The following is a 23072-nucleotide window of genomic DNA, read 5'->3' on the forward strand; positions in this document are numbered from 1 at the left end:
TAAAGGTTACATGGACCATGATGTACTTCACAGCAGTGTAGACTGCTCACAATGCCCATTTGTATGCATCAAGTGTGTTCAAAGGCTCAAGAAGGTCATCCAGTCCATCCATCCCACCTGTCCCTGGCATTCCTGTAGATACTCCTCGCGTTATGATAATGGAAATTCTCTCCCAAACAGCTTCAGAGGTAAAAAAGAAATACTCTGTCCCTTGGGAGCTTTTTTTCAAATTGACAGAGGCAGCTCTGGGTTTTTTCCTACTTAGTCCATATATTTCAAGCTCTTTCAAAATGACAACAGTCCTTCAACAAATGTTCTCTCTGAAAACGCATAGCCTAATATAACTAATTACAATCTCACTCTAGTGACACCAAGATAGCGTGGGCAGCAGAACAGAATTAGGCTCACACAAGGACACAAAATGCCAGACTTTCAGACAGAAAAACGTTCCTCTCACAGCCTTACCTAAACTCTACAAATACTATTGAAAAGACATAGATGCGAAGGGGAAAAAAGAAAGGCATCGTATGGTGTTTCAAGATGTGACCACCACATCCGGAAGCATCAGAGGGGAGTTTACAATTTATTGCTGCTTTTGTTCCATCTTCACGACCTATAAGAACCCATGGCTTTGCCGTTTGTTCTCCTGTGTTCACTTCAAATATAACTTTGCTTTGGAGCTTCTCAAAAGTCTTAAAAGCAAAATCCATGAATTCATATGGAAATGTGGTGTTAGACATTCCACGCTGTCTGAATAGCCGGACTCCATAGCCTCAGCTTTCTGTTGTCATTAGTGCACATTTATCACCCTGGTCGTTCCCCCGGCATCATCCTCTGCCATGAGTCTGAACAATGTCATTCTTTTCTTTCTGTTTGAAGACATCGAAATGGAGGCTAGAGTAGTACTCTGCCTGCTTTGTTCTTTGTTTTTCAAAGGCATAATTTATTGAAACATGCAGCCAAGACTCAGAACCTTTGTTGTCTAAATGAACTTAAAGAAGTACAAAAATATGGCTGACTATTAAGACTAGTTCAAGAGGTTTGAAGTATGGCTGCTTGAGCAGCAATGATCCTGGTCAATAAAGCCAACAAGATGTTTCAGAGGAGGCTTAGTACCTCTGAGCAGTGATATCGTCCAGGAGGTGAACTAAGACATATCTGAGTTATTGTTCTTGCACCATCATAAAGTCTTGATAGACAAGGCTTGCAACAGAGTCATGCATGCAACGTTCTTTCCTTTCAAGCGTGGAAAGGGTAATTACCGTGGAGGAGAGTTATCAGGCAATATTTTATAGCGGCCTTTGTTTGCACAGGTTTCATAGGAGCTTACCTTTTTTTATTTTAATCACAACAACAGCTCTTTAAATTAGAGGACATATTACCACACTCGTATGGTTGGGATCCACAGAGTCTGCAAAACTAGAATCGGTGGGCGATCCTTCTCCCTATTGGCGGCTAAGGTGTCGAAGTTGCTGCTGATAACGTTGCGAGATACCAACTTGGAATCATTATTTAAATCTTGCCTAAAGTCTTTTCTTTTTAGGGAGGTGCAGTAGTGATAGGTTACTCTGCTAATTCTAGCACTGGGACTCTTCAGTTAGAAGCAGCTGGTCTGGCTATACTAATGTTTTTTCATTCCTTCATTTATTGGCAAAGCAATGTTCCTCAGTAGTACAGTTATCCTCACGCGTGACACCACATGTACCAGCGCTCACGGATACAACAGAATTTGTTCATAGTCCATCTTCATCCTCATTTACAGAGCGACAGACCCATATTGTTTGTTATGAGGTGGCCCTTAATAACACCATTCACCTCTACGTAATGATAGAAACACTAAGTTATCAAAGGTCACTCAAACACAAAACACACAACACAAAGACTCCATGAGTTGACTCAGTGAACCATCCTCAAGTACCACAGAGAATACAACCATTGTAACTCAGACTTAAAAGGGATAACTATTATAAGTTTGCACAGCTAGAAAGTCAAGAACCATGCAGAAAGTCTTCCCCAATGGCTGTAAGTGCTACAAGGTCATGTAGTGTCAACATCCATACATAAAAGGGAGTACTAAGCAACTCCAAAAACCTTTTCTTTGAATGTTTAAAAATCCATTAATACTAAAACGTTTCTTGAGAGACATCAGATGAAAATACAGACCTTCTTAAAAATCCGATGAAGTAGTAACCATGATATTTTGTTTCAATCTATATTTTTTCTTTATTCCTTTAATAATCATTCAACATCAGCCCAGCCAACAGATTTCTTCCCCAAGATAGGACTTTGTCAGTGTTTTTTTTTTTTTACTGTTTGGTGATTCTCCATCTATAGCAACACATAAGGATGAAGGACGAGTGAACAATGCAAACACTCACCCCCAGTCACAGATCTGGGTTTAATCCCTCACTCTCTTGCTCACCATGCCACCCCAGTTTGGACCCAGCCATGTGCAAATAAGTCTTGACCCTGTTCCTCATGGGAACAGTCCAGCCCAAACTGCCAAGCCAGGTCTTCACTGAACCAGAAACAAGCATCCTGGGACCAGTTTCAGGGTTTCACCCTTCATCAGCAAGGCTAGCTTGAATCCAGTGGCACAGTGAGCAAGGGACCCACGTCTGAAATCGGTCCCAGGATGCTTGTTTCCTGTCCAGGAAGGACCTGGCCTAGCAGTTCGGGCTGTACTGTTCCCATGGGGAAAAGGGGCAAGACTGATTTGCATATGGCTGGGTCCAAACTGGGGTGACGTGGCGAGCAAAATAACGATGGATTAAACCCAGATCTGTGACTGGGGGTGAGTGTTTGAAAAGTTTCAACACTCCGTCCATCATTTTATTTTGTTTTGTGATGTTGCTTTGTGTGCCCTAAGTGGCAGGGGTATGCCCAGATGTGGGTTCCTTGCTCGCTGCGCCACTGGATTCAAGCTAGCCTGGCTGATGAAGGGTGATACTTTGAAACTGGTCCCAGGATGCTTGTTTCCTGTTCAGGGAGGACCTGTCGTAGCAGTTCGGGCTGACTGTTCCCATGGGGAACAGGGTCAAGACTGATTTGCATATGGCTGGGTCCAAACTGGGGTGACGTGATGAGTGAAATAACAATGGATTAAACCCAGATCTGTGATTGGGGGTGAGTGTTTGAAAAGTTTCAACACTCCATCCACCATTTTATTTTGTTTTGTGATGTTGCTTTGTGCGCCCTACGTGGCAGGGGTATGCCAGATGTGGGTCCCTTGCTTGCTGCGCCACTGGATTCAAGCTAGCCTGGCTGATGAATCCTGGGAAGGGTGATACCCTGAAACCGGTCCCAGGATGCTTGTTTCTGGTCCTGAGAAAACCTGGCCTGGCAGTTCAGGCTGGACTGTTCCCATGGGGAACAGGGTCAAGACTGATTTGCATATGGCTGGGTCTAAACTGGAATGGCATGGTAAGCAAAAAAACTGATGGATTAAACCCAGATCTGGGACTGGGGTGAATGTTTGATTTGTTCTGCATTCCGTCCATCATCTGTTGTTTTTGCATTTGTTGCCCCAAGTGGGAAGGGTATGCCCAGACGTGGGTCCCGTGCTTGCTATGCCACCAGATTCAAGCTAGCCCGGCTGTTAAAGGGTGATACCCTGAAACTGGTCCCAGGATGCTTGTTTCTGGTCCAGGGAAAACCTGGCCTGGCAATTTGGGCTGGACTGTTCCCATGGGGAACAGGGTCAAGACTGATTTGCATATGGCTGGGTCTAAACTGAAATGGCATGGCAAGCAAAAAAACTGATGGATTAAACCCAGATCTGTGACTAGGGGGGTGAATGTTTGATTTGTTCTGCATTCCGTCCATCATCTGTTGTTTTTTCTTCCATCCACTGGCTCAGCAGAAAAGTCACATCAACATCGCTGCCGGCTCATAATAGAGCCGGCAGCGATGTTGATGTGCAGCGGGTGCAGCAGCACCCATCACGCATTTCACTGCCCGAAATTCGGGCAGTGAAATGCGCATTGGGGCTGTACCTGGGGTACCCGGCGCCAGGGCCCCCAGGGGCACCCCGAGCCCCCCTTACCTCCAGCCTTTCCATGGCAGTGTTGGCAGGCCCATTGTCTCAAAATATTTACCAATATTTACAGGGCGAACAAGGATATAATAATAGAAGGCACACCAAACACCAAGTGATCCTGAACACTGGTACAGCCCTGAAAGTAATAACACAGCACAGTGGTAATGCAGTTCCTAGAATGGTGGAATGGTTCCAAAATATTTGTATAGATATACAGATTGCTAACTCACTGTAATCACAAAACTGTAATATGAAGGATCAGCATCCTCTTGCCAGCGCGGACATATCATAAATGTACAGTTATGTGAACGCTGAATGTGCATTGAAAACAAAACGCAATCATCTCTAAGTGTATCTTGCAACCTACAAAAGGCAGAATTTGGAAAAGTGATCTACTGTGGCCAGGTAAGATTAGGCTGTCTCCTGGTAAAGAGTTAGGTATTGTCGGTCCCCAAAATGTTGCAGTCGGGAGGGGCAGGGATCCAATGTTCTTTGCTTAATAGGGATCTACCTCGATGATGGAGAGGGGCAACTTAGAAGCAAAACTGTGCAAACGCAGTTTAGCGTCAAAAGGTATAGCTCCGGCTTGCATCATTTCAGAGCGCTAGCCAGGCACCAAATGTATGGAATCCCACAAGCTTGTGCAAAGGGTGGGCTAGTGTAAAAAAAATGACGTTAGCCGGGTGGTGGTGGCGGTATGGGAGAAGGGGGTTTTGCATCAAAAAATGACGCTAGGCTGGTTAGAAGCAAAAATAATGCCTTTAACCAGCCTAGTGTCATTTTCTGATGTAAAACCATCCATACCACGTGTCTCTTGTCTTATAAAAGATGGGAGTCATGCTCACCACCCCAATGGCCAGCAAAGGGGACAAGAGTCCCCTGGGCATGGCCATTGCACCCAATGCCATGTCAGAGGGGGGCATTTCAGGACTCCCAATGGCACTTTAAAAACGTTTTAAAAATACTTACCACTACTTACCCTACTTACCTAAGATGGGGTCCCCTATCCTGCGGTGCCCCTCTGGTGTAGGTGGGGGTGTTCCTGGGGCTTGGGGCGGGCACCTGTGGACCCATTCCACGTTGTCTGACCATGGAAATGGGTACACATGTCCCCTTTACGCCTGGTCTGACCCAGGTGTTAAATAATGGTGCAAAGCAAGCTTTGAACCATTATTTGGCTGCTCGTCCTACCCATGCGTCATTTTAGCTTGGGAGGATAAATATGGGGCTATGAGGATAGCACCACTTTTTAGATGGGAACGCCTACCTTGCATCTCATTGACGCAAGGAAGGTTAATGCATCTAAAAAATGGTGCAACCCAAAATATTTTGACGTTAGACTTGGCTTACGTCAAAATATAAATATGGAGTCAAGTTTCCACCACATTTGCGTAAAACAAAATGACGCAAATGCGATGCAAAAAAAGTATAAATATGGGCCTAAGAGTCCAATCCACTGCTATCAGTTCAAGCACAGTGTTACAAAGGGCTGGTCCTAGCTGCACAGATTTCTTTCCTTTGGCTGGCTGACAAGCAAACTAGGAACTAGGCTGCTTCAAAGCTCCAGGTCAGCAGTGAAGAAAATAACAAAAAGTGGTGCTGGGAGGGAGTATGGTTTCAGGTGCACCAGTGCACTTGTAGCAGTAGTCTTTTGCAGCAGCCTTTGGGGAAAGGTAGAGAGGGTTTCAAGGCGCTGTGTCTTTATCGCTTAACATCGAATGATGGCTGGAGTCTTCCAGGTATGCAAAATCAGAAGCAGGAGCAGTAGGTGAGGGTAGCAGTTATACAGCAGGGGGCAGGAGGAAATGGGCAGAACTCAGAACTACATTATGGAAGCAGCATGGTCCATAAAGGCCTGTGTCAAGGAGGTGCACCTCCAAGTTGTATTGAAGCATCAGCTTATTAGCTAAAGTCTGGCGGGGGGGCCATGACCCAAAGTCTATCGAAGTCTCTAAGTCTGAAAGGTTCAGAAAATCAGATGGGTGCCTAGGTTCCTTCAAGGGGTTGCTGGGAAGGCCCTATTTTCACACGGCATTTCATTTGCCTCTGTCTACGAGAAGACCAGACCTAACTTCCAGGAGCTGTTCAAGTCTTGTCTATTCTGTCCAGATAGCCCTAGAAAAAAAGAACAGGGAAGGAAGAAGTAGTTTGTGGGGTGGGGGTGTATTGTTCTTGTCTAAGTGGGCAACATCCGTCTTTCAAAGTGATTCGTACAAATAAATGCATGTTTATTCTAAGCAGGCGGGGGTCTGTAGTCTTGTGCTAAGTAAGGGTAATGAGTCATGCGCCCGCAAGACAAAGTTTTTTGTTTTCTGAAAACAAACTCCCAAAGTAGGATGAAGTTTTGTCACTGCACGCAGTAGCCATTGTGAACAAGTAAAGATCGCTCAACCCTAAATAGGGCAGTACTTGTCCCAAAATATTTAGCTAATAGAGACTAAATCAGTTAGCTCCATTGGGCACAACTGATTCGTCCTCTGTTTTGCAACTGTCCATGTTTACCAGTTATGGCCATACGTAGGACTGAACTTTGAGACAAAGCCTTGGCGCTTTTCGGACAAAATAACATTGATCATTCCAAATGTGCATTTAATTGTCATATTCAAACTGCTATTATGTATCACAAAATCTGATTTCAATTATTGCTTATCATAAGTGATCAAGTGTTTTTTTCTTTTTGGTGCAGGCCTCAGATGACTCACATATTGTGTTTATAAACACAATACATAGCAACTCCTCCGATATTGTCACAAGATCATACATCAATATCACGTTTGCTTGTCGGTACCCTATTAATTACATGGTACAGCAGCCAAATGGGGAGAACCGGATTAGCGTTGATATCAGGTAAGGTCAGCTTATAGGCCTAAATTTTAAAAGAGGTGGATGCAAAGATCCAGTGCTTAATTTGTAAAATAAAATATCTATCTATCTATCTATCTATCTATCTATCTATCTATCTATCTATCTATCTATCTATCTATCTATCTATCTACTAAAAAACTAACATAGAAATTCAATTAAAAAACACAAAGGTTACAGGGACGCTATAGTAGGCGGACACTTCACAATTACAAAACCATAGAAATTCAGCAGTTATAGTTACCCGAGCTAACTATAACTTGCGTCGCCGTAATGCACTGCTTATGACCTCACATTTTACATCACTCATGATACTGACATGGTTAGCACCAGAGCTAAGGGGCCAGGGTGACTCTGCCCTGGCTTCTTGTGTTTTTTTTTCACTTTTTTTGTGGGACTCGGCTGAAGCCAAGTCACAAGATGGCTGCCAACACTTCTTGATTTAAAGAGCTGGCAGAAAATCAGAACTCTGCATTTCCCTGCACAAATTTGTCATTATTTTAGAAGTCGTCGCAGCCAGTGATATACAAATTTGGATTTCCTTTACTTTCGCGAATACTACTAAAAGGATTTACAGCAAAGAAGCAAAAGCGTATGAAAAGCTAACTTTCTGCCACATTTGGTGTAATACCACACAGTGTTCGGGCTGTAGTCGTGTTCAAGGACTCCTAAGGGAATTTACAAGGGAAACGCACGTTTTTTGGAACACCCTTTTTCTCGGCTCCTGATTGACAAATTACCACTAAACTTTTTATGTGCAACAAGAATCACTGCCACACTTTTTAAAAAACAATTAGTGGAGATTCAGAAGACGGTGCCAAAGATATAGGCAAGTCAAAAAAGGGCTTTTTCTGTGGAAACATTGTCCTAACTATAACTATCTACTGGTGAATTATATATATTATAATCACACAAAGCGGTCCCTTGCAGTGCGCTTTCTCCAGGCTGGTGCTAGCATCAGGAACGGACCTTCCTTCGTTTATTTTTTACACAAAAACTCATGATACACTGCACTTGAGGAAAGTGTCATGTTGGCAAGACTTGGGAGTCGAAACGCATTGGTGGTGGTTAAAGTGATTAAATAATTTTGTACAGACACTTTCCTGGAGTGCAGCGTATCACTAGTTTTTGTGGGAAAAAAAAATAATATATATATATATGTAATAAATAGAATTAAAAAAATCTTTAAAATTAATTTGAAATACCCAAAGGTTATAGGGACGTTATAGTTAGGCTCACATGTTAAACGTACAAAGCCATAGAAATTTCAAGTGAATATAACTCGCACCCTAAGGTATCTATAGCTCGCGCTCCCACCATGCACAGTTATCTGATCAAAAATGTCACAGATGTTACAGTGAGATTATTAATGATGTTACCAAAGATGTCAGGAGTGCTGTAATTTGTGGGGTAATTAGCAGTGCATGGTGAGGGAGAAAAATTTTAGTTTGTGCCCCGGGGAGGTGGCATCCTCTGAGGCTACGGTGGGGGCCAGATGGCCCCACCACATTGATTTAAACATTTTGCCCTGGGGAGGTGGCAGCCTCCAGGGCTGTGGGGGGGGGGGGGCTGTGCGGCCTCCGCCTGAATTAGCTAATTAGCCCCAGGGAGATGGGCAGTCCTCGAGGCAGGGGGTCTGAAATGGTCTCCTCAGTTATTATTATAATCAGCCCTGGGGAGGTGCCTGTCCCTGGGGCTACGTGGCCACACTGCATCAATGTACTTCTAGCCAGATGGCCATTGGCATGTAATATGAACAAAGCCCTGGCAGGGTGGCGGTCCCCAGGATAAATATGAGCCCTGGAGAGGGGCTCCATGCGTCCCCTCCTTATGTTTTCAATGCTTTCAGGTCCTGGCCCACCCGGAGGCTTATTAAAAAACAAGCACAGGTGACCATGCTTGTTTTTTTTTTAATTATTACTGTGAATTCATGATGATGTCGCAAATTTGCTATAAAATGTTTTCTTAATAATTGTTTTGCTCTGACAGGGTCCTTCTAGTGTCCCAGCACCAGAGTAAGGGGTCAGGGTGTCTTTACCCTGGCCCCTTTTCCTTCATGTTTGACTTTTTTGTTGGGACTTGGCTGAAGTGGAATCCCAAGATGACTCCCAACACTTTCTGGTTGAAGTGTTGGCAACCAATGAAAGCTGTGATTTTCCCTGTACAAGCTCATCATTATTCGTGTATACATCGCAAAGGATCTGTGGCTCTATATATACAAGTTTATTTTGCCTTTAATATCTCAAAAACTACAAATTTGGTGTAATTCCATCCAATGGATCAGGCTGTAGTAGTGTTCAAAAGTCCTTTGAGAAGTAACATGGGAAACACACGCTTTTTTACACCCACAGGTTACAGATATGTTAGAGTTAGGTTCAGATTTTACACACTCAAAACCAAAAAAATTCAGCAGTTGTAGTTATCTCAAGTAACTATAACTCAAGCCTTAAGATAACTATAACTCCACCCTACACTTTCTGTCTCTACCTCATTCTTGCAGGTTCCTTTTCATCCCTGTTTTCTTCATTTGTCTCTGTTTCCCATCTTCTGCTTATTTCTTCTTTCATTTTTCTCTCTTTACTCTTGATCTGTGTCAAAGTCTCATAATGAGACGTAAGTCCACGTCCCCAAAAATGAGGGCCCCACTTACCAATTATAACCACTGTCAAAAATTAAGCATTGCAAACATCTCTGGATAAGGGTAATCCAAGGAAGAAATTATGGAATGGTGAAGTTTTCCACAAAGTGCCGTTGTTTTGTGTTGTCACTCAGAGATATTCAAATAAAGAAAATTATGCTTTTTTTATGTATCACGTTCATAATTATTCCACATGGCTGGAAACTGGCAACCTTTCAGGTATTTTTTTGGGGCAGGGCGGTTGACCCTTAGTGCATGCATGCCTTAATGAGTCTCTTGTGAGCCAAGGAAATAGGGTAAATAAATAGCTTTGTGAAGCAATTTCTGTTGTGTTACATGATCTGTTGTATCTTTGTCATGCAGTAGGTCTCTTGACACACAAACTGTCCACTATGTATCCTGATACTCCATATGGTCCATTACTGTTATTGATTACCTGGGAATTTTTCCTGTGTCTAAGGTTCGCTGTGGGAGTGTGCTCTTGGCTCCTTGGTGGTCTTTGCTTTTTTTTGTTCTCATCTTCCCTTCTTTCCCAAAATCAGAAAAGAGCATACACCTGCCTTATTTCAATATAATACATAGAATTCTGCGCTCCCTATACAAAACCCTGTCTCTAAATTCTTTAGAATACATGGGATTCTGTAATCCCTGTATATATGTCTTTCTCTTGTTAAGGTATTTTAAAGGATGTTTCCTTTGCTAGATCGCCTGGGTTGCTGAATTCCAAGGCTACCTAGTCTTCCTGCTCATGGATCTTTCTTCCCCATCCAACAATTCCTGTCTCTTTATCTCACTCCTTCATGTTAGTTTTTATCACTGCTTTCTCCCTTTGCCCCTGTTTTGCGGTCATACACTGCAGCTTTCCCACCATTTCTGCCTTTCTCTCTCTTGCTCTGTGTTTGATTATGAAAAAATAATTCTCTGTACCCACATTGACTGCCCACCACCTCCAACCACCTGTACAAATTAAGCACTTGACTCGTAAAAATAGAATTATCAATCCCAGGTAATGCTCTGAAATCTAAAAGAATAAACATCTCTGTATTTTGTCTACAGAACCATCACTCTAAACACAGAAGATGGGAACTTCTCTGTATCGATGATGCTGTACAAGGACAAGGATTTTGAGGACATGTGGATCACTGTTCCATTTCTCACTCTCGAAGACAACATCTTTGTCAGAGTTCACATGGTACGAATGATTCTTTTTTATAATATTGTTGGTGTATGTGCATCATGTGAAGCTCAATTTTTCAGTGGCGGCTGCTTACATTTCAAAGTGGTAGGGCGTAAAAGTTGGGTAGGACTTTTATGTAGCGAGTGAAGCGAGCAAGCTTAATGGACAAACGTGGGGTCCAAGGCAACTCCCAAGAAACAATTGAAAAAGGATTAACAAATGATGTATTTGAATTTAGTGAGAAAGCAAGATTTATAAAGCCGTGGGAACGTACAGTCTTAAAATACTAAACACATTAAGAACTACCCCATATCGTACTGCATTGATACATTCAACAGTTACTTTAATGTGCAAATTGTACACCGCAACAACTTCAGACCCTATAAAGTGTGTGCTTGCCCAGTGTCTTGCACTGCATGCAGCATCAGCTTTGGAAGAAACTGCTCTAACCAGGCATCAGGAAGCACCCACAGCTGCTGGCTACAATCAATCATACAGAAATATGTGCAGACAGATCTTTAAGTGGGATGAAAATAGTGGGGGCTCTCTAAAAAGGGAACATGTAACATATATTTCTGTGGTTTACATAGTGTGCCACCCGGCCTGTATTTTAGTTTCTCTCTGAGATGTTATTGCATCCAGAAATATAACACAACAACTGACATACACCTGAAACCTATCAGTACTATTGGCTTTGTCAATGGTTGTTAGCTGTTTGAGATAAATGAGTAACAACAGTGATTAGTTATAAATAACTAACATTGTAAATGTTTCAATTCTGAAATTGTGAGACTGTGAATTAAATATTATTGAGGCTTATGGAAGGAGGGTGGTCTTCAGTTATGTGTGCTGTACGTTAGATATGTATGCTTTTTTTCTTCAAGTCTCGTTCATTTGCACATTTTCAACCTCCTTGCTTTCCTCTTCAACACCCTCTTTTCCCTCTCTCCTGAATGCACTCCTTCGCATCTCCATCATTTTACCACCCCAAACATACACTGCGCTCATTCGCATTTAAGCACTTTATTTCATTTTGCTTTTGCCTTCTAAACATTTTGACCTCTACGCACCCCTTAACACACATTTACTCTGAATTAAATTTGCAACTGGAATACATGACCATTGATCTGTGTTCTCTGCAGAGAGACCAACCCACTGTCAAGCACTTAGCTTTGCCTTCAGCCTCAGCACCAGTGCTCTCATTCAAAGCCACTCAAACACCTGGCACAAGTCAAAGTATGCACTATGCAATAGTAATACAATGCACAGAAACACAGAATGATGAAACAGCTAGCTCTCTTGGGAGACGCAACATTAAGTAAAACATGTGAAATAAGAGAAACTAAATGGCTGACATACCTTGCACACATTCTAACATTCATTGTTTGCATATCAATTCATGTTTGTGCATTAGGGGAATGAAGATAGGGCCAGTTTTAACAGCATACAGAAGATGACTACCTTTACAGTAAGCACGTATTTCTCCCCTTGCGATTGACTCGGATATTTGGATCGATTTCGCAAGGGAGCAAGAACCCTGCTTGTCTTTTGGAACAGTTTCACGAGAAACAAATACAGCTGCTCCACTTCTAAATGATCCAGCAATTTGCAGCCAGGTCCTGGGGGTCACATGGGGGATGTTAGTGTGACAAGGGGAAGCAGTATATTAAAAATAACACAAGATTAGCTACACTGTTACCAAAGACAAGGCACTAAATCACATGTGCTTGCATCCACTCTTACTGCATGACAAATGTGGAAAGGGTGGGATCTGTGTCTGCTAATGACGGATGAAGACTCTGGTGCCCAAAATCATGACCCTAAAAGTGTCACTGGCCTTTAGTGGATGCTGCCATAGACCACAATGGAAATGAAGGACTCAGAGCAGTCATCTCTGCATCATGTGTCACAGTGTAGAAATCTGATTTACTGCATGGCTTCCAGCTCATGTTTCAAAGCGAGGCGGGGCAGGCAGCCTGTGACAAACAGCCCAAACTTAAATGCATTTATTTGTTTAGAGATACGAAAACAAATTGATCTATTTCATATTTTTTATATAAATGTGTAGGAATTTCAGAGGGGCACAGCCCCTCAGCCCTAAAAGAGAAACCAGCCCTGCAATTTGTAGTGAACACAGACAACTGTTCGACAGCTGTTAGAACGTGAGTGTCTGCAAATGTACTTAATGAAGTGTTGTTCCCATGTGCGCACTATATAAAACAGCAGATATATACTGACTACTTAAGAAAATAAATAAATTAAAATACTACTCCAGTTAGGTTGAAAATTATTTGTTGAATCAGGAGATCTGCGCTGAAGCAGACACAGAAAAGGCCAATGTTACCAAGACCATCCACAGAATTCCACAAAACCTGCTCTTTGATGATGTGCGTATCACCACTCAGTACAGTTATCCATACTGGGCTTTTACAGCTTTGATGTATAAAAAAAACAAGCCTATGCGAGGCAAGGTTATGCTTCTCATACATAACAACAGTAGCAAGCGTCTTTCTCCCATTCAGGCGAGTCCATAGTTTCATTTTTTTCCCATGCCAATGAATTTTGTATGTGAAGGTTTTGTTTCTCTCCCACATTGTAAAACAGTGGAACTGTTCTAAACACTTGCGCCTGACTCACTTAGGTGTATGTGCAGTAGTGCGGGCAAGCATGGTGATGACACCACACAGAATGAGCATGTGTTTTTGAATTAAAAAATAAGGGGCAGATTTAAAGAAAGTGGCGCTGCATCCAGCTCAGCACCACTCTTTGCACCCCCTACCGCCACCATGTGTGCAACGTATTTAAAATATGGTGCACCATGGTGCAGGGTAGGGGGCAATAGCGTCAGAATATATGACGCTATTGATGTACTCTGCAGGAGTAGCACCGAAATGTTGCTGCTACTCCTGCAGAGTACATAGGGGCCCATTGTAAATGATGGTATGTCCTTTTTTAACACCTGCTCTGAGCAGATGTTAAAAGTGCAAAACAATGCCGCAAGGAAATCTCTTAGATTTCCTTGCACCATTTTTTCAGCCCCCCAACAGGGGAACACCCTCCTTGTATACATTATGCCTGGCGCAGGCATAATGTGGCGCAAGAGTTTACAGAGTGGCACAATGCAAGCATTGCACCACTTTGTAAATATGGCGCTTGGGAAATGTCATCTTAACCCCACATTTGCGTCAAAATAAATGCTGCAAATGTGGCACAAGGTGCCGCTAGGGGCTTATAAATATGCCCCTAAACATTCTGCAGGGAATAAGAAAACACAGCAGCTCTGGCACCACCTGGTGCTAGGTGCATGGTCATTAATAAAGAGGGCAGCTTCAATATCTAGGAACTAATTTTGTAGCTCGAGTATGGGGCCCTGAAAAAGCTTGGGACTGGGGCATAATGCCCACTCTACCCACCTTTGACGGCTAACATGTCTGACATTTCCTTGAGCGCATCCACTACTCTTTCCTCAGGTGTCACAACTATGGAAAAAAATGCATACATACTATGAAAGTGGCGACCTGCTTACATTTATTTCAAAGATAGCTTTGTCATTTACAGACAGGCAACTGTTGAACTTGAGGGCGGTTAAGTGCGAAGCCCTTGTAATCTCCGCAAAGTGCAAACTTTACTACTACTGACAGGTTTTAGACAAGTGTTTTTTGAGTACTTAAGATCTGGTGACTCCATAACATTTTATGTGCGAGTACATACCTTCCTTAGCTTCTTCTCTGGGAGTTTCTGGATTTGTGTTATACAGTGACTCACACGAAGTTGGTGTGAAAGTGCTTTCCTCGCTGATCTTTCTTAAAAAGTGACAACAGAAATTATACTTGCATACATTTTTTTTTGTGACAGTGCCAGAATATTAGTGCAGAAGTACTGCTAGTGATGAACTATGGGTACTTTGAGAAGTTTTTGTAGTGTTTGCTGGATCAGGCTGACTTCACGAGCAAAAATCTACAGTGCGACTTGACTGTGTCAAGCTTATTCATGTCACTATTTGAATGACTTGAACTGTAATAGGGTTTGAGCACTCAATCTAATAGGGGGGCAGATTTGCTAAAAAGGGATTCAGTGTTGGATCACTGTTGAGTGTTGAATGAGAGGAGGAGACTAGCTCAGCACCCTATCTCCTAAGAGATGGCACTTTTGCTGCCTCCCCCCAGAGCTGGTGCACTACCCTTACTGCAATAGAAAGGTAAGATCTGCCAGGATGCTGGTTAATGCAGTTTGTCAATAGTGTTAGAAGAATTGGGATCTTCTGGCCGTCTCTGCTATTAAAAGCTGATGAAGATGATATTCTGCTGGCCCTGAACTCTAGAACACAGGTCTGGCTTCCATGGTATAATCAGCTTACAGATATACTCGAGAAACTACTACAGAGGCAATATTTTGCTATTCAAAGTGCAAAGACTACAGAAGTCATTTGATTGGAGCATGGTCTAAAATGTATATGGTTGTATCATTGCTATTCCTTTCAGTGTGTATTTTTTTAGGTGTTTCGTATCCGTTTAGGAACATTGTTAGCTGTTATACAGGACAAACACAGTGATTTCTCATCACAGCCTGCTAAGGAATTCTTTTTACATGCAGGGAAAGGCTGCTTACATTTTGTCAAAATGAATCAAGATCTAGTTACACCTAAGACCACATCTAAAAGGATGCTCAAGTACTTGGTGGAGGTCATTCTCAGAAGCTTAAACATACTTGCAGGTCCCATCACTTTGGTTATAGGTAATGTGGTTTCATTATATTTGAAACTCGCACTAATGTTCGATGATATTAGTTTTATGCAACCACTCTTGAGTTTGCATGGACCCGACTGTCCAAAGAGGAGAGAATTCTGACAGTGCTTATTTGGTGTGCAGCGTGAATATCAAATCCAGGCTATGGACGCCTGCAAATATTGAAGGCAAAATATTGAATCCAAAATATTATATAGAAGTTAGTGTAAGTTATCTATACTTGACTACACATATATGTACTTCGGTGGTAAATATATCTTCAAGATAATTAGATGTGGAGTTAGGAATAATACATCTATGTTTCCCTACATGCACTTACCTGTCTATATATTGTGCCTCCTTATACTGTAATAATATTCTTGTACATCAACATTCTTGGGTTCGATGTTCAGTAGAACAACACTTATTTTTGGTTCTGTTTTTAAGAGGTTTTTTTAACCTAGTATTAGTATATCAAAACAAACACAGGCTGCTGCATATATCACGCAGACGACTGCATTGTCAGGGTTTCATAATATTTTCATTTTCTTTAAAGTTATACATTTCCAAAGTGTTCAACGATTAGTTGTGAAATTATAACAGTGATTAAACATTCGATACTATCCTTTTGAGATGCAAGAATGCAAGGACGACATGTTTGTTTGTTCTAAATGCAAATGATGATAGCATGCAGACTAGCAAGGATACGAAAAGCAAAAACGGGAACTCTTGAGTGAAATCTTTTGTATCCGGTCTTGTTGAGGGCAGGGATAACAGGCAGTTATTGTTCTGGGTTGAACTGAAAAAGGAAACATCATCCATTCGGATAGCCATCCGTAGTTCAGTAATGAAATTACAACGGATGCAGGATCAGACAAACACAGAGAATTCTTGAGCACAGGTGACACACGCAAAAGTGTGTGTGTGTGTTGGGGGGGGGGGGCAGAGGACTGCCAGCACTTAATTAAATTAATTTCTCCCATTTTATTATGTTCAAAATAATGCGCTGTCCGCCAGGCAGTTGTTCTTAATTTTAATAGCGGGCACTTGACAGAAGAACACTTGGCCCGGCCTTGCAGGTATTTTAACAAAGCCCTCCTTCATGCTGTTTACATCAAGCAAGAACGAGTGCCTAGAAGTACACACTGTCCTTGTAATTCTGATGTTAGATACTTCAGACGCCAATAATTTTCAGCCACGGGCCAGAAGTGGGAAAAAATACCTTGGGAAACAACATCAAGTGCTTTGCATGCTTTGCAAGTACTGGACGTTTTTGGACGTTTTTGTAAATCACTATGCGAAAAGCTTGGGTTCTAGTCAGGCATAACAAGAGGTCCAGAAAAAAAGCCCAAGTACATGTCAAAGATGCCCACTGACTGTGATGTGCTTAAATATGGCTTCTAGGTTTGGAGAATTAAATGTATTATTAAAGCATCTGGTTTTCTCCCAGACATCCACCAGGTCCCTGACTTCTCTCCATGTATCGAGACTGGAACTGTTAGAAATCCAATTGGCTGTTCTAACCTCTGCTTTGCTCACAGAATTGAAACAGGCTTTGACAAAGTCAGTAGGTTTGCCTCTTAAATGGTGCATGAGTGCTAGAACATATAACTTTCATACGCAGCTTGACAGATTACACATGCATGCACACATTCAGACATAGCTGCACATGTACATATATTGGTTTGTGCACAAATCAGTGTACGTAGGGACAGCAGCACAGATGTAAGTAACACCAGACATATCTACAAGCATGCACTCAGATCACCAGGCCTAAAGCCTTTGGGGCACGCGGATCAACAGACATACTGGTACCCATGAACACAGACCACTCGTCTACATGCACCAGTGCACAACGAGCAACAGCTATGCATACACAGGAGCATCCAACATATATACTGCTACGTACATACAGCATAGCGCACTTATACAGTTCCACACAATGCAGTGAGACAGTACAGATGCATGTACATATAGGCAGGGTTCGGACGAATGGATTTAGGGACAAACGGAGAGATGGACAGACTGAGGGATGCATAACTGGTGCATGAACATTCAGGCCCCATCTTAACATAATATTTAAGGCTTCTGCTGAAGAAGTGGTATTATTTTAAATGAAGAAAGCAGTGGAGCGCTTATTACCAATCAGTCTTTGGTGGTTTACACTGGATAATGCCAGATTTCATTTCCCATGCCTAATCAATGCTGCTCATCTTTGTAATTAATATCTTTATGCAGCAATACTGTGCACACTGCATTCCACTTCGCCCTCGGCCTTTTATTTACCATTCGGCACCTGTCTCCATAGGACTATCACATGTCCTATGTAGTTAGGGTTGCCAAGCTGAATGTCCACAGCACAACATAGATCCAGCTCCAGGCTTTCATTTTGCAAATAATTTTCAAGTGCGTTAGTTCCGTTTGGAAAAATTGAGAAAGGGACTACAGCTCCCATAATGCATCAATTTGTTAAGTGAGCACCCAAGCGGATAAGCTTGCTACATAGTGTGTATGTGGAGATCTGGTAGACCTTGTTACACATCACACTGTGCACGCCTTAACAACAACAAATTTAATGTTATGCTCTGAACAATAATTTGTAATTTTCAAGTTTACTTTGTTCTGTTTTTCTACTGTGCAATATGATTGACAATGGCTTAGCTTTCTGTAGCTTGCTGCGTACAATGTTGCATCATCAAATAGGTCAAATCTGCTGAACAAAGAGTCTGTAAAGCCAGGTCCACCTTATTCTTTATTGAGAAACTGAACGCCGTTCTTCAGCCTTATGATTTCAGTACCCTTGTGCAATCTCTTGTTCCTGGAATTCAGTTTCATTTAACATTGAATGTATTACCTACAAGCCATTTTTCCTGAACACACCTGGTTTCCATCTTTTACCCATCAAACGTTTCGGAGGCAACACAACTCTGAGAGGTCTACAGAATCGCACTACGAAGTGTATGAAATTAAGAAATCCAGAACCAAAAATGGCCATTCAAGGCTTCTGTGGTGCTGCAGCAACAATTTTGAATTTGCTTTCAATCGAAGTTAGACAACCAGGCTCCTCAATTACCATCTGGAAAAGCCCATTGTGTTTGACCACCATCTAAACAACTCACAAGTCACTCTAGCCTCTGTTTCCTATCATTTGTTTTCAATTATTTCTCTCAATTAATATCTTCCCATCTTCCCTTTACTTCACCCGTCTCCTGTTCCTTCTATTGAGACTGTTCCTCTTCCCTCCTACCTAAACCCTCATGGGAAGCAGCACTATGGTCTTGCTTCATCTATGTTCATCCATTCTGCACTCAGCAGCTTGTGCATCCAAATACTTAATTGAATTCATCTCACCTCCTTCTGCCTGCTTCTTTCTGCTTTCACTTTATCAGTCACTCTAGAGCAAATAGTACTTTTATTGGTTTTCCGCCCTTTGTGTTCAGCTTCTTGTTAGTTTTTGAAATATGCTTAACATTGGTAATGTGGCATGCTGATCCATTTCCTCTTTCTGACTCCCACTATGCGCCCTAGTGTTTAGCTGTTTCTACATTCCTAAATTCGTGCCTCCACCTTCGCACTCACTGTTGGTCAATTAAGTGCATTTACTGTTTCTAATTACAAGTAATTTGGTGCAGTGTTGCATCAGCATTGTTTTAGCCACAGCGGGCTGATATCCTGGGGTCGAGTGTGCTTTAAGATTGCACACAGGAAAAAATATGACATAACATAATGGAACATAACATAACAGGACACCATTTTCATGATATTTTGTCACCACAAGCAATTTTTGCACCGTTTAATAGTGCTGCTAACCCTGAAAATGACATACCTTAGGCTAAAACCCTGCAGAAATATTTAAGAACAAAGGGCCATATGTACGAACATATTTTCCCATAGACACAGAATGGGTAAAACCCTTTGCTACATCTGGCCCTTAGAGCACAGGTTGTAATTTAAAGATTCCCTTTATGTTAGTGGAGGCCTCATGACTGAAGCAAGCAGGGGCGAATTTATCAAGGCTTTACACTGGTGTAAAGTCACAAAAAGAGACGCAAGCCAGTGCCCATTGTTCCTAAACTCTTTACTTTCCATCACGAAACGTTGTTTTTGACCTGGAAAGGTGATTAAAAGTAACATAAAAAGTGATTTGTGCTACTAGCATTTATTTGGTCAAGGAGGTGTTCCATCAGTGCATCTGCTTTTCCATGCTACCACCTACCTTGCTACTAACGTTTGTAAACAGGGATTTACAAAACAAATACAGCTTCCTGAGAAACACGCAGAGTTGGACAAAATATTTTTTTTCTCCAAACTTTTCACACTTTGGGGCATATTTATACTCTGTTTGCACCAAATTAGTGTCATTTTTTTTAACTCTAATTCGTGCAAAACTAACTCCATATTTATACTTTGGTGCTAAACCCGTCTAGCGCCACATTTATGGATTTAAAGTCATTTTTTGGAAGTGGAGACCTACCTTGCCTTAATGAGATGCAAGGTAGGCGTTCCCATGCAAAAAATGACTCTATGGCCTTAATGCCATATTTAGGGGCATATTTATACTCTGCGGCCTATTTATACTCTGTTTGCACCGAATTAGCGACATTTGTTTTACTCTAATTCGGTGCAAAACTATCTCCATGTTTATACTTTGGTGCTAGACCCTGGTTTATATATTTTTTGTGCCGCATTAACGTCATTTTTTTACGCAAAAAGTGGCACACACTTACAAAATATTGACCCTTATTTATACTTTTTGCTGCAAAACTGCACTAACTCAGTTTTGCACCAAAAAGTTTAGCACCGGCTTGCACCATTTCTGTGCACCAGCCGGGCACCATATTTATGGAATGGTGCAAGCTGGTGCAAAGGGTAGGCTGAAGTAAAATAAAATGACTTTAGTCGGTGGGGCTGTCAGTAAAGAAGAAGAGGGTTTAGCACCGAAAAAATAACTTTAGGCTGGTTAAAGTAAAAAAAAATGACTAACCAGATTAGCGTCATTTTATGGTGCTAAACCACATGCCACATGACTCCTGCCCTAGAAAAGGCAGGAGTCACACCCACCACCCCAATGGCCAGCACAAAGGACAAGGGTCCCCTGGGCATGGCCATTGCACCCTGTGCCATGTATGGGGGCCCATTTCAGGTGCCCCTATGGCACTTTCAAAAATAAAATGCAACCTTACCTGTACATACCTGGGATGGGGTCCCCTATCCTCCCCAGTCCCTCTGGTGTGGGTGGGGGTGCCCCTGGGGCTTGGGGAGGGCGCCTGTGGGCTTATTCCATGGTGTTCCACCATGGAAATAGACCCACAGGTCCCCTAACGCCTGCCCTGACCCAGGCTTTAAAAAATGGGGCAAAGCAAGCTTTGCCCCATTTTTTGACCCCTCCTCCCTCCCTTTCACCATTTTTGCATGGGAGTATAAATATGGCATTAAGGCCATAGAGTCATTATTGGCACGGGAATGCCTACCTTGCATCTCATTAAGGCATGGTGGGTTTCCTCTTCCAAAAAATGACTTTAACTCCATAAATTTGGCGCTAGACGGGTCTAGCCCCAAAGTATAAATATGGAGTTAGTTTTGCACCGAATTAGAGTACAAAAAAAGTACGCTAATTCAGTGCAAATAGAGTATAAATATGCCCCTTAGCGTAAAAAAATGACGCTAATCTGGTTAGAGTCATTTATTGGGAACCTAGCCTGCACCGTAGGGCTAGCTGCTGAGATGTATCCCATTTTGCCAGGAGGACTTAGGCAGTTGGCTGGTGATAGCGTTCAACCTGGCTTGGTGTCTGGTAGTCTCACTCCAGAGTGGAGGAGGCAGAAATACAGGCGTAGGATTGAGAGGGGGGTTGAGGGCCTCAGTGGAGAACCTAGAGGGTCAGGGTTCAGCTCTGAAGAAAGAGCACCCAAGGAATGACACTGGTGATACCATTTCTGGGCTGGGGGATCCAGGCTCTGCCAGGTGGGCAGAAGTCAGGAGACCTGTGCCAGCCAGACTCTAGTGCAGCCCTTAGGGAAGGTGTTTCCCTTGTGGGGGGAAGGTGTGCCCCCCTCCCCCCACCCGAAGTCCTGGTTTGGCAGGCAGTGGTCCAGCCGCAGGGTGGTGACTCTGGTCTGGATGGTCAGGTTTAGGAGGTAAGCTCTGACCTGATGGGGGTAGGTGTGCTCCTCAGGAAGTCCTGATTCACCAGGCAATGGTCCTTTCTAAGTTTGGTGACTCTGGGCTGGGTAGGCAGGTTCAGGGTGTAAACTCTGACCTTATGGGGGGGCACTTGGTGTGGTCAATGTTGGGGGGGTGCGGAACTCTGGGAGTGGGGGTTCGAGGAGGGAGAGACCCACCCCGGACCCTGGTGCAATCCAAGGGTAATGACCCTGGGTTGGACGGCCAGTTGCTGGGTGGTGATTCTGGGATGGCAGGAGAATTATGAAGGATGGCTGTACCCAGTGCCCTGACAGTTTTGGATTCTGATGGTACCACTCCTAGGAGAAGGTGGCGGGACCATAGAAGGAGGGGTAAGGGAAGGAGAGCCTCGCCTCCAACCCCTGTGGACCTATGGGTGTGTACCGTAGGTTGGTGGATCAGTGGCAGGGTAAACTCCCTGAACTAATTGGAAGTGGAGTGGAGACAGATTGCTATGCATCTGGGGCTACTGCCCCCGATTCACTGTGGTTTCAGAGACCAGAGGCCCCTGGATGGCATGGGGCCTGGTTCTGACCATCGGCAGCTAGGGAGCCCACGTGGGTTAGCCTAGGTTGCCCGGGAAGCATTGATAGAGCAACCCAACTGAGAACAGAGTGGCGTAGAACAGGAGTGTGTCCCTGCAGTTGCAAGTCAGGGTCCATGTTCTATCACCCCAACCAGTGAAGCCCTCAAGGTGTTGATTGGTCTCCGCTGGCTTTAGGCTGGTGGGGGATTGTGTTGGACCTGGCCCTTTTTGCAGGGTCCTCCCCAAACATTTTGCCTCCTTCCTCCTATTGTTTCTGACCTCCTGCTGTTGGCTTCAGGCCTCCAAGCACTTTGTCACTGCTGATAAGTGCTAAAGTGCAGGTGCTCTCCCTTCTAAAGTTGGTATGATTGGCTTACACCTAATTGGCACATTTAATTTGCCTGTAAGTCCCTTGTACGGTGGTATCTCTAGGCCCATGGCCTGTAAATTAATTGCCACTAGTGGGCCTGTAGCGCTGCATGTGCCACCTACAGAAATAGCCTTTCAAACCTGTCTCAGGCCTGCTAACGCGGGTCTGCGTGCGCAGTTTACTGCCACAGGGACCTGGCATCTAAATTTACTTGCCAGGTCCAGAACTCCCCTTTTACTACATGTTCGTCACTCCTAAGGTAGACCCTAGCTAGCTCTATGGGCAGTGTGCTATGTATGTAGAAGGCAGGACACATGCCTGGTTGCGTGACCTGTCCTGGTAGTGACAAACAGCCTATTTGGTTATTCACTGCTTTGAGCGCTGTCTTCTCATAAGATTGCATTGGAAATGCCCTGCCTTCTGTCTAGGGGGTATTGTCTGATTTATGAGGAAAGCATAGGCATGTTTAGTATGGTTGAAATGCTGCTTACTGGTGTAAGTGGATTTTTTATTATCATTACAGAAATGCCATTTCTAGAAAGGGAGCATTTCT

At 43.1% G+C, this 23072-nt stretch overlaps 1 protein-coding gene across 1 annotated transcript in view; it reads left to right on the top strand.

Annotated features, from left to right (window-relative positions):
* The window catches only part of LOC138297352 (alpha-tectorin-like), a 149187-nt gene that overhangs the window by 73689 nt on the left and 52426 nt on the right, over positions 1 to 23072 (top strand). Inside the window, exons 4-5 of the mRNA XM_069236751.1 lie at positions 6726 to 6886; positions 10596 to 10731. Of these exons, the coding sequence (XP_069092852.1) occupies positions 6726 to 6886; positions 10596 to 10731 (297 nt within the window). The remainder of the gene's footprint in view (positions 1 to 6725; positions 6887 to 10595; positions 10732 to 23072) is intronic.

Source organism: Pleurodeles waltl, chromosome 5 (genome assembly GCF_031143425.1).
Source record: "Pleurodeles waltl isolate 20211129_DDA chromosome 5, aPleWal1.hap1.20221129, whole genome shotgun sequence".
Lineage (NCBI taxonomy): Eukaryota > Metazoa > Chordata > Amphibia > Caudata > Salamandridae > Pleurodeles > Pleurodeles waltl.